The following is a 12,651-nucleotide window of genomic DNA, read 5'->3' on the forward strand; positions in this document are numbered from 1 at the left end:
ACTCTTCCATAAATCAGAGAAAGGCAAGAGGGACCCAGCCTTTAGGTAAGATTCTGTCCTCTCCAGAAAGGCATCTCATCTCCTAGGAAAACTGGATAGAAATGTCCCCTTAGGGCTGGGACTGTGAAAATAGGATATTTCCTTTGCCTAGCTCACTCCCTGCCCTGCAGGATGCTGGGATGGAGCTGGGGAGCACTTGGGGTGATTTCCCCTGCTCACCACTGGGATGACCAGAGTGTGGCCAGGGAGGAGCTCACAGACTAGTCTGCAGTAGGGATGTGTGTGTATGTGTGCATAGTACATATGCTTTTCCAAAGACTCATTTCTGACCCAGCCTAGTTACCCCTTGGCTACCAGGTCCTTATCAGAGGAAATGCAAACTTTCTTTTTTTAAAAAAATTTTCATGCTTGTGAAACCATCTCTTTATAAAATTAATAATGGGCTACATGGTGGGAACTGTGGTACAGGAAATATATGTATAACCAGCCATTGTTTGCTAGCTTGCTTTCCTATAATTGCTTACTGCTCAGGAGTCAGATAGCTGATGGTCATAAAGATTCTTAGCTGTCTTCATTGCTCCCATAGATAACATCACCTTCGTGAAACCTAAGGCTAGCTTCTGAGATAGGCCCTGCGTTCCTGTGGAATGGCTGGCCCATCCAGACCAGTGGCGCCTACTGAGGAAGGAAATGACTCAACTGGTTTTGCAACCCTGACCCCAGAACTAACTCAGCGAAGAAGACTATTTATACACCCCTGTGGTTCCTCCTTGAACCCAGCCAATTAGCAGGCTTAATTGCCTACCTAGACTTTTACCTGTCAAACTATCTTTAAAAACCCTTTCTCCCAAATTCTCAGGGAGAAGGATTTGAGAACTTCCTTCCGTTTCCTTGCCTGGCACCCAAGATATTAAACTCTCTACTGTAACCCCTGCTGTCTCAGTGTATTGGCTTCCTCTTGAGAAGCCGGTAATGAACCTGGTAAGGCTGTACCACTGGAGGATAAAACACTAAATCTTTATTGGGTCACAGAAGCCAATAGCCACTGCCTGAGGCACTACTTGGCCGGCTTCAGACTTGTTTATGGCTCCCTAGGGGACCCCTTCCAGACATCTGCCACCAATTTCTGTGTCTAGGAAGTATGGCTGGAGGTTTCCACAGCAGATTTGGACCATTATCTTTCAGCAAATCTAAGAATGATCCAGTTTTCATACAATTTGCCAAATTTCTTGTATACAACTTGTTCAAATTTTAAAAACAGGTTTTACTGTTGGAACTTTAATAAGTGTTGCCAGTTGAAGACAAACAATCTTTCGAAATCCTCTGTGGTATTACAGGACATTTTTAAAATGAGAGGATTTTTATATTATAAAAGCAATATTTTTTTTAGAAAATCTAGTAGGAGAAGAGAAATAGAAAGTCAAGGGAAAGCAAACACTTGAAGCCCTATCATCCAGAGAAAATTACTTTTGATGTTTTGGTAAATTTCACTTCATTTTTCAATAATTTCTGCTTTTATCTTTTTCTGTGACCTTTCCATTTTGAATTTATTTGCTATTCTTTTAGCACCTTTTGGGTTTGAAAACTTACTTTTATAATTTTCAATCTTTCCTAAATGATTTTTGATTAATGTATCTAAAACCATGTATGTACGGTTTTTTTTTTTTTCTTAAGTATAGCTTTGGCCATATCAAACACACTTAAAAAAAAGTGGCATGTTCTCATTGTTAATTTCTAAATATTTATAATTTATGCTTTAATTTCCTCTTTAACTGAAGAATTTTTAATAAGGACATTTGATAGAAATTGTTATTTAATTATCTACAGTTTTGCAGTCCAATATGGTAGTTACATGTGGCCAATGAGCGCTTGAAACATGGCTAGTCCAAATTCAGATAGGTTTTAAGTGTAAATACACACCAATTCAAAGACTTAGTGTGAAAAAGTAATAACTTTTTGTATTAATTGAATGGTTTATACATATTGAATGGTTACATTTTGGATGTATTAGGTTTATTTTATTTATTTATTTATTTATTTTGAGACAGAGTCTCACTTTTGTCGCCTCGGCTAGAGTGCCGTGGTGTCAGCCTAGCTCACAGCAGCCTCAAACTCCTGGGCTCAAGCAATCCTCCTGCCTCAGCCTCCCGAGTAGCTGGGACTACAGGCATGCGCCACCATGCCCAGCTAATTTTTTCTATATATATGTTTAGTTGGCCAGATAATTTCTTCCTAATTTTAGTAGAGACGAGGTCTTGCTCTTGTTCAGGCTGGTCTCGAACTCCTGACCTCAAGTGATCCACCAGCTTCGGCCTCCCAGAGTGCTAGGATTACTGGTGTGAGCCACCACGCCCGGCCTTGGATGTATTAGGTTTAATACAATATATTATTAAAAGTAATTTCACATGTTCTTGTCACTTGTTTTTTAATGTGGCTACTAGAAAATTTTAAATTACATATGTGGCTTGCATTTGTGATTCTCATAATATTTCTGTTTGATTGCATTAAGCTATAGTCTTATTTTTTTTTCTTGAGCTGTTAATTCCACAGACAGATGTGTTACATTCATCTGATTAAATTCATCTGTTAAATTCATAAGATTGGGATTTGACAATTTTAAAGTTTGTTGCCAGATCCCAAAAGATTCATAACATATTATTGTATTTTGAAGGAGTATACATTTTATCAATATAAAATGCTGTATCTTTTGTTGACCTTTTTAATGTTTTTTGCCTTGAACTCTATTTTGCTCTGATTTTAACATTTTTACACTTCCTTTCTTTGGGTTAGCATTTAACTTAATGTATCTTTCTCTATTCCTTTATTTTCAAATGTCTTGCACTTTTTTTGTTTTAGGTATATCTTTTATAAACTGTTTACAACTTTATTTTCCAAAATACAATTTGAAAGACTCTTATTTTTGAATAAATTAATTCAATTTGTTCACATTTATTGGGATTATCAATATGTTACAACTGATTCCTGCATTCTTTTGTGTTTCTAATTACAAGGCATTGATACCTCTTTCTTGACTTCTGGTATATTGGGTTAGTGGCCTTTCATTCTCAGCATTACTCAGAGTGGGCATAACACCTTTCCTGCCTGGCAAAAGGGTAGGTACTGCGGAAGGGACCTCCTTGGCCAGCTCCTCCCAGTACAGCACCTACAAACTGTCACCTGACCACTGTCCCCTCCAGTTGCTTCCCTGTGTCACTGCCGTCCAACTCAGAGCACCGTCACTGTTCTCTCCTTTTGACACAGCCCCCTCCTCCAGGACTTTGGGCTATGGTTTTTTTTTTTGTTTGTTTGTTTTTTTTTTTTTGACAGAGTGTCCCTTTGTAGCCCTGGCTAGAGTGAGTGCTGTGGCGTCAGCCTAGCTCACAGCAACCTCAAACTCCTGGGCTTAAGCGATCCTACTGCCTCAGCCTCCCGAGTAGCTGGGACTACAGGCATGCGCCACCATGCCCGGCTAATTTTTTCTATATATATTTTAGTTGGCCAGATAATTTCTTTCTATTTTTAGTAGAGACGGGGTCTCGCTCTTGCTCAGGCTGGTCTCGAACTCCTGACCTTGAGCGATCCACCCGCCTCGGCCTCCCAGAGTGCTAGGATTACAGGCATGAGCCACCACGCCCGGCCTTGGGCTATGGTTTTATCTTTCAGTATGACTCCACTCCATAAAAATTCTGGTGCATCAAGAACACTACTTCATATTTTCATGTGCTGCTATTGAGTTTTTCTTTTTTTTTCTTTTTTCTTCTAATGTTTCTCACAGTGTCTAGTGACATATTGTGGAGGGACAGGCAGGAGTATGGCTTAATTAATCATCTTTATCTCATTATGGTGTATTTATTTTGGCTTTTTTTCTGTATGTACTATTTTAACATAATTTTGATCATTCAATATTTGCATATACAATTTGTGTCCTGATTTTCCACTTAGCATTTTAACCTAAGCATTTCCCCTACACTGTTATAAACTGTTTTAAAACTTCCATTTTAATTCTTGTATAATGTCCCATCAAGGAAAAATGTCCAAAATGTCCCCATTATTGGGAATTTAAGTTCTTTTCATTTTTCTGCTATTATAAAAGGATGATAAAGTTACTTATGCACATAGCTGTTTTATTTTGAATTGTAGTCTTAGGTGGAATACTGAGGTTCTTATAGATTCTTAGCAAAAAGTGTAGGTCATTCTGGATTTGCTCTAAGTTTAGTAAAACAATATGTGTACTCAGAACAGAGAGATTTCTTTGTGCTATTGTGATTATTTTGAATCATGTGTCATTGAAAATCAGGAGACTAGGACAATTCTTCAACAGGAGTAGACCTGAATTTAGGATATATAGCATTATAGCCATTTGTATGCTGAAGAAGCTCAGGAAATTTCACCCCAAAATATGACTCATTGGTATAAACAGTATTTTGAATTAAAGGCCCTTAAGATCAGACTTTGGAAGGGGCTTTTCCTCTATCTCCATAAACCAGACTGACCCATCAAAAAGAACAATTGATTTCCCTTCCCTTCCCTGTTAGCTCAATATATTGCAGGGGAAAAGATCAAGAATTCAACCAGACCTGGCCCAACTCATTTCAAATATAATACCCATCTCTCAGGTTAATTGACAAGTCAATCTGTTTCCCCATCCATTCATTCTCCCAAGTATCTATTCAACATCCCTCATAACTATTTATTGCCCCCAAACAGAATTATCTATACTCCTCATCTCCTCTCCTCTACAAAAGGAGGATGTATAGGATTTTGTACCCCATTGGGACATTGGATAATCCCTCTGTGATTCTCTCTGTGTGCATGGTAAATAAACCTCTTTCTCTTATTAATTTGCCTTATGGAGAGTTGATTTTTTCAGTGAAACTTCTGGGGTGGAGGGAAGTTTCCTCTCACCCCCACAATACTCAGGGATGCTGGTAGAATGTTGTTTATTGACATCACTCTCAGGAGGGTGAGTTATAGCCAAATTGACCACATTTTCCCGACCAAGATGGAAACACATCTCATATACACATTTATTTATTTATTTATTTGAGACAGAGTCTCGCTCTGTTTTCTGGGCTAGAGTGCTGTGGCGTCAGCCTAGCTCACAGCAACCTCAAACTCCTGGGCTCAAGCAATCCTCCTGCCTCAGCTTCCTGAGTAGCTGGGACTACAGGTATGTGCCACCACACCTGGCTAATTTTTCTATTTTTAGTAGAAACTGGGTCTCACTCTTGCTCAGGCTGGTCTCGAACTCCTGACCTCAAGCAATCCTCCCGCCTTGGCCTCCCAAAGTGCTAGGATTACAGGCGTGAGCCACCTCGTCCGGCCTCATATACAACTTTTTATCTATACTGTTCAATATGATAGTCATTAACTACATGTGGCTGTAGCACTTGAAATTGTGGCTGGTCTCAACTAAGATCTGTGAGTGTAAGATACACATATAATTTCAAAGACTTAGTATGAAAAAATGTTAAATATATCATTAATAACTTTTTATATTGATTACATGTTGAAATATATGGCTCACATTATATTTCTGTTGGATAGCACTGTTCTATTTCATGCCAGTCTTAGAAGATCAGGGATGTACGAAACCATGTTTCTTACCTCCTCTTGCTATAACACTTTATGATTAATTTCCCGATACTCCCTGTAGAGTGCAATCTATTTCATCTGCAACATCAGCTCTTTTGCTGTCCTTGAATTTGAGCATTTGAAATCTAAGATTCCTGATTTCCTTCCTGCTCTCTACTTCCTAGCACTCCTGCTTGCTGAAAGTCAAAGGAGGTTAACAAGAACTAATATTAGGTGCTCAAGAGTATTCTTAAGTCTTTCTCTCTGAGCTAAACAAGTTTGGAATAACTTTGAAATCGAGAGCTTTAGATTAAAAGTGCACAATTGCATAAAGCTCTTTGTAGGAACATGTAGATTTATCAATGCATGCATTCATTCCACAAATAATTATTGAGTGCTTACTATGTGCATTCTTGTAGACACTTGAGATATATCAGTGAACAAAACACACAGATCAGTTCTGTCTTGGAGCTTACTTTCAAGCAGGGGCATATGGACAATAAACAACAGAGATTATAAATAAGTATATTGGAGGGTGATAAGTATGGTTAGAGAAAGAAAAAGTAAAGTATTCTAAAAGGGACCCAGAGTGCTGGGTGCTGGGAGGGGAGTAGATTGCAATTGTAAACAGCAGTCAGGTTGGGCTTTACAGGTTGAGCAGTGACATTTAAGCAAAGACTTGAAGGAAGGAAGGATGATGGTGTGCAGCTATCTGGTGGGAAAACATTTCATGTGGAAGGAACAGCCAGTGCATAAGACTTAAGGCACAAGTGTGCTCAGCAGGTTTGAGGAACAGCAGGGAGGCCAGTGTGGCTGGGAGGAGAGTAATAGTGAGGTCAGAGAGGTCCTGTGAAGCCTTATAGGCCATTGGAGGGACCTGGGCCTTTGCTCTGAGAGGTGTGGGAGCCACTGTGGGCTTTTAAGTAAAGGAGTCACCTGCTCTGGCCTGCATGTTTAAAGGACCACTCAGACTCCCGTGTTGAGGTTAGACTTCAGGCAGGAAAGAATGGAAGCAGGGAGAGAGGCGACAGTGGCCCCACCAGGTGGTAGCAGTGGAAATGGTGACAAGGTTACCTATTGATGTGTAGTGATGATAGAATCAACAGGGTTTTCTGACCGGTTGGATGTGAAGTGTAAGGCAAAGAGAGGAAGTCTGGAGCCTTAGCTGTTGGAAAGATGGAGTTACTGCCACACAGACAGGGAAGGCTGCAGGGAGAGCAGGTTTGGGGGAAACACGTGGAGTACAGTTTGGATATGTATTAGTTATCTATCGCTATGTAACAAAATACCCCAAAATTTAGTGGCTTAAAACAATGACCTCATTATCTCACAGTGTCTGTGGATTAGCAGTGGCTTAGCCGGGTGACTCTGGGTCAGAGTTTCTCATAAGGTTCCAGCGAGGCCGTCAAGAGGAGCTTTAGGTTCTGAAGGTTTGTCTGGGGCTGGAAGATCCACTTCCAGGATGGCACGCTCACATGGATGCTGGCAGCAGGCCTCATTCCTCTGACACAGCCGTCTCCATAGGCTGCCTTCCTGCCCTTAGAACCTGGTAGCTGGCTCCCTCCAGAGCAAGGGGTCAGAGAGAGAGAGAGAGAGAGAGAGAGAGACCGTACATCCAAGATGGAAGCCACAGTGCCTTACTATGACCTAGTCCCCAAAGTTGCACACCATCATTTCCTCTTTTTTTATTCATTAGAAGGAAGTCACTTAGACCAGTCCACACTGAAGGGCAGAGGAGTTAGGCTCTGCCTCTTGGAGGAAAGAGTATCACAGAGTTTGTGGACATATTTTAAAACCATCACGGATGTGTTTAATTTGAGGTATCTATCAGATATCCCAGTGGAGACGTCAATCAAGTAGGTATTTAAATAAGCTAGCCTGCGTTCAAGAGAGAGAGAGAGGTCTGAGCTGGCGACATTTGGAAGTCCTCCAACGGCACACACAGTGGAATCACCACTGTTCTACCTTCTAAAAGAGGCAAGGATTGTGGGACAAAAGGAGGTAGAGCCAGGGCCGCATTAGGAGGAAGAGTTGTTTTGAGCTGAGGCTGACGCGAAACAAGACAAACTCGCAGATGGGCCTGAGCAGTGTAGACAGCAAGGCCCGGGTCAGGAGGAGGCAGGGCTGCAGGACTGCCCAGAGTCCCCATGACTGTCTGTGAAGCCAGAGGGGAGTGGCCACACTGTGTCTACAGCTGGGTGAGAACCATCTGAGAAGAGAGGAGTAACGTGGTCAGTGTGACCCGTAGAGAAGACACATCTCTGGGGTCTGGGGTGAGGTGAGGAGCTGGGGAAAGAGGAGATTGCACTAAACTGGGGAGATAACAAAGACTAAGACTCAAGTGGTGGCTGTGAAATAGAAAGGGAAGGACAGACACTGGAGATGTTAGGTAGATACAAGTGACATGAACAGGTAACGGATGAGGGAAGGAAGGAATGAATAAATCTAAGAAGACGATGAGTTATGCTCCTTGCATAGGATTTGGTGATCAGCTAAGCAAGAATGACTCAGGTGTGTGCCATGTGCCTGGCCATGTTTGCTCTGATGATGGAGTGACCCACTATGATGGGGAAGCTCATCTGGGGAATGGGTTGAGAAAAGCTCTCTAAATTCCCTGTGAGATTGCTGGTGTTTGGATACCTACCATAAACAACACATGAAGGACCTGTGGAGTCACATCTTCCACAATGCTAATTATGCTAATTGTCTTCCCAGGGCTGGGTCTTGCAAGGTGGGGACCTGACAACCGGCTATATGCTTAGGGCTGTGCCGTGGACTTTGAGGGGTCTTCTTGGCTCCTTGGCCCGTCTCTCAGCAAGGACGCACAGAAGCAGGGCAGAGAGGAGCCATTTGCTGGCTGATAAAGTGGCTGTCCTCACTGGGTCCACAGAGGCGTAAGTGGGAGCCCCTGGCTGGCATGTGCCCACAGAATGTTAGTGTCCCCATAGCAGAGTGAGATCTGCAGTCAGGGTCCTTCTCACACATCTGGGCCCAGTCTCCATCCCATTACTCAGCTCCGGAAATTACCATCTTTCCAAGGGTAAGCGTCTGTCATTAAATTCTTGCTGTTCAGGAGGCAAAGTGAGATAGTGGAAAGAGGGGGTGCTTTGGACTCTGACCTGGATTTGAATCTGGGCTCCAAACTTATTTACCTGTGTAAGTCTACTTAACCACCTCTGTAAAATATGATAATAATACCTCTGTGCTAGGATACTGTGAAGGCCTGATGCATAGTAGGCGCTCAACAAGTGTTAGCTGCTCTTTCTGCTTAGATTTGGAGGCTGGACATGGGGGGATGCATTTTATGTCTGTCCATCAGGATCCCAGGAGGAAGCAGGCAGGGCTGAGGCTGACCTGTGTTCTGTGTTGCTGCCTGCAGGATCGGCTTTGCCATCGCCCCATGCCTGGCCCAGGATGGGGCCCACGTGGTGGTCAGCAGCCGGAAGCAGCAGAACGTGGACCGGGCCATGGCCGCGCTGCAGGGGGAGGGGTTGAACATGATAGGCACCGTGTGCCACGTGGGGAAGGACCGGGAGCTGGGGGTGGCCACAGTGAAGGGCAGGGGGGTGGAAGGAGGAGCTGGTGGGGATGTACACATCCAGCCCTGACAGGAGGGAGGGAGGAGCAGTGGTTATTTTAAAACCATAACCTGAGCGAGTGCACCAGCACAGGAGTAAAGCCAGCCGTGTGCTGGGAGCTGGGCACTCCAGAGGCCCATGATCCACCCGAACAGATCCACAGGTCTTGGCAGAGAGACATTTTGAGTCTCGTGGGGGGAGATGGTTCTCCATCGTAACTTGGTGGTGTTCTCCTGTGCTCTGGAATTGATGCAGGCACAGCCCCAGGGACATCAAATAGGAGTCACCTCCCACTCCCACTCCTTTTGTTCCCTGACCCTGGTCCTTGAAGTCTCCTTCCTGGGGGGTGTGAACTTCCTGGTGTGCATGGCAGGGGTTAGTCCTTTGGTGGGAAGTACCTTGGAGAGCAGTGAGCAGGTTTGGGACAAGGCGAGGTTCTGGTGAGCATGGAGCTGTGAGGTCCTCTCCACCTCCCATCTCTGCTCACACACCTGGCGTGTTTCCAGCTGCCACCTGTACTATCTTCGAGCCACAGCCCTGGTTCACTGGGCAGAGCACACCTGCGCCAGCCTGCCCAGGTGGCCAGTGGTACTCCAGAACTTTGCTGCTTCAGTGCTACAGCAAGCCCCAGATCTGAGGCGATGCACTCAGTCCTGCTGCAGAGCCTCTCCTGGCTCAGGTATCTGTGGCTGTCGCAGTCTGTGCTCACTGGTAGTGGGTCTGGTCCATTCATTCTGGCTGTCCCATGAAGTCCCCTCTGGGCTGTCACAGGGACCCCTCACCTGTTCACAGACACAGCTAAGAGAAGGGACCCCTGCCCAGGCCGCCAGCCCAGCTGGGACCCACAGAGCATTCCTGCTGCTTCTGCAGACCCCTGCCCCTGCTGTCCTGATGGGCCCCCCAGAGAGGGCTCAGTCCTGGTCCCCTCCAGACCCTGTTGGCAGAGAGAGGGTCCTGTGATCTGGGTGAGCCATTCCCTCCTCAGGGAGCCTTCGCCTGCTGAGCAGACCTCCCCTGTCTGGGCAGACCCTGCCCCACTTTCTCTCTGGGCTTCTCACATTCCACAGCCTTCCAGACGTTCCACGGCCTTCCAGACTCAGCCTCACCCCTTCCCTCCCTAGCCCCCCTGCCTCTGGCTTTTGTAAGAAACTCAAATTTCAGCACCTGCTCCACACAGTGCCTCACACAGGGCTAGTGTTTACAGTGTGAATTCTCACCTCTACTCATTAAAGCAGACACTAAAACACCAGTTTTCCTGATGTCCTTCCCTGATACTATTTTCACTGACTTTTCTGGAGGGTGCTGTCCTTATGCTGTGTGTGCGGTGAATGACAGGAAAGGAGTTACTAAGCCAAGGATTCCTGGGGGGCAGGGCAGACGCCTCACATCCCTTCTCCTCCATGGCTCTGGGGTCACATGGAGACCAGCAGTGCAGAGCCCCGGCACCTCCCCACCGTGGCTGTGGCCTGCGCAGGACTCCGGGTGAGCAGAGGTGCCGGCTGAACCACAGCTCCCTTCCCCCTTGCTCGGATGTCAGATCCTGGTGGGCCGTGAAGGCCCTGCCCTGCTGCTGAGCGAGCTGCTGCCCCACCTGGAGAAGAGGGGGTGTGGGCTTCGGGGGAGTTGGGGCAACGCTGCCTTGCTCTCTGCTACTCCAAGGGAGCACTTGGGGAAGGGGCCCAGGAAGTGGAATATCCCCAGGAGAGCAGGAAGGAGTGTGCTCTGGATGCCAGAATTTCTCTTTGCTTCCTGAACCACATCTTCAGGCTCTTTGGTCCCCAGGAGATATGACCAAGAAAGTGAAAGGGAACATTTGGCTGGAATGTAGCTAGCAGACTCCAAATGCATAGGAGGGCCCTGATAAGCTCTGTCCTCTGAGAATGGCAAAGCAGTGGCAGCTGCAAGGGACAGGACCAAGTGGTGTAACCCAGGGTCCCTAATGCCTCCAAAGAGGGCAAGCTCCCTCAGTCCCTACCCTGCCTGGGGTCTCTTGTGGCAGAGCTTCTCCCCACCTTTCCTCTTCCTCGTGTCTTGTCTGAGTCAGTAACTGCTCCTGCTCTGGAGTTAAACTTGCAACACAGGCTACGCTAAATGCATTTCCCTCCTACAGGAGTGGCCATCCCCAGGTGGCGACCACTGCTCCGGCCTCACACTGGTGGCTCCATGTTCCCAGGTCTTGTTCTCCAGAAATCTGGTTGGCCCTGCCCATGTGGCTGGTTCCAGGGAGTCCTGCGGCTTCTCAGCAGGGGAGACTGTGTCAGGACCCGAAACTCTGTGACCCAAAACTCTGTGACCCCACTGTCTCAGGTCAAATTTCCCCAAAGAACTGCCTTCCCCCCAGAGATGCTGGCACTGTCCCTACTTTCCCTGCTTTTCCTACTCCTTAGTTCTGCCTCCTCATGGCTTGGAAGCTCATTTTCTGGAAGCATCTGGCTTCTTGGCTATGTTCCCTTTCCACTTGTCACACCTGTCTGCCTCCTCACAGGGGGCTGTGTAGTGGCGATTGCCACTGCTGCTGTCTATGCACCTCAAACAGTGAGTGGGGAGCTTCAGGATGGATGCCAGACTGTGGGGGAAGTGACAAATTGGCCCCATGTGATAATGAAATCCAAGTGAACAATATTGTATGTCTGTCCTGTTCACATTTAAAACCACACTTATTGCCATTATCTCATTCATTCCTCACAACCCCAGGGCTGCCATGTATGGTTGTACAGGTTGTTCACTGCACAGGGGTACTCAGTCTAGAAACAAGTGGGAGCTGAAATCTAGTCTGTGTTCTGCTTGACAAGCCATGCACCCTGGCATGGGGCTATACTCTCCTGAAGAACAGGATAGCTTTAACATTTGCACTTACAAAGTCAGGCTCCAGTGGGGCTGTATAAGCTCAGAAGAAATTTTTTAAAAAATTCACACCAGAGGGCACTATAGACTAACAGTGTCCCTGCTGCGTGACATTATTGTGACTATCACAGAGCAGACGGGGAAACTGAGACTTGGAGATCTTTTATTTTTTAAATTTATTTTTTAATTTCAGAATATTATGGGGGTAAAAACACTTTGGTTACATATATTGCCTTTGCACCACCCGAGTCAGAGCTACAAGCGTGCCCATCCCCCAGATGGTGCGCTCTGCACCCATTAGGTGTGAATTTACCCATCCCCCTCCCCCCTCCCACCTGCCTGACAGCCGATGAATGTTACTACTATATGTGCACATAAGTGTTGATCAGTTAGTACCAATTTGATGGTGAGTACATGTGGTGCTCGTTTTTCCATTCTTGTGATACATCACTTAGAATGGGCTCCAGCTCTATCCAGTTTAATACCAGAGGTGCTAAATCACCATTGTTTTTTTGTGGCTGAGTACAACTCCATGGTATACATATACCACATTTTATTAATTCACTCATGTATTGATGGGAACTTGGGTTGTTTCTAGAGACCTGGAGATCTTAAGTGACTTGCCCAAGGGCAGCCAGTTCATGGTAGAGCAAGA

At 45.6% G+C, this 12,651-nt stretch overlaps 1 protein-coding gene across 1 annotated transcript; it reads left to right on the forward strand.

Annotated features, from left to right (window-relative positions):
* The first annotated feature begins 8,328 nt into the window (after positions 1 to 8,328).
* LOC138398331 (dehydrogenase/reductase SDR family member 2, mitochondrial-like) lies at positions 8,329 to 9,182 on the forward strand. Its single transcript, XM_069492700.1, has 2 exons — positions 8,329 to 8,468; positions 8,954 to 9,182. The coding sequence occupies exons 1-2, from the start codon at positions 8,329 to 8,331 to the stop codon at positions 9,180 to 9,182; spliced, it is 369 nt and encodes a 122-aa protein (XP_069348801.1).
* Positions 9,183 to 12,651: the final 3,469 nt, after the last annotated feature.

This window comes from Eulemur rufifrons, chromosome 2, assembly GCF_041146395.1.
Source record: "Eulemur rufifrons isolate Redbay chromosome 2, OSU_ERuf_1, whole genome shotgun sequence".
Classification (NCBI taxonomy): Eukaryota; Metazoa; Chordata; class Mammalia; order Primates; family Lemuridae; genus Eulemur; species Eulemur rufifrons.

Bases quoted from the DNA above. Each gene is read 5' to 3' on its own strand.
- LOC138398331 (XM_069492700.1), top strand. From the start codon at position 8,329: ATGCTTAGGGCTGTGCCGTGGACTTTGAGGGGTCTTCTTGGCTCCTTG. The intron at 8,469-8,953 runs GTAAGTGGGAGC...TGCTGCCTGCAG, and splicing joins CTCACTGGGTCCACAGAGGC to GATCGGCTTTGCCATCGCCC.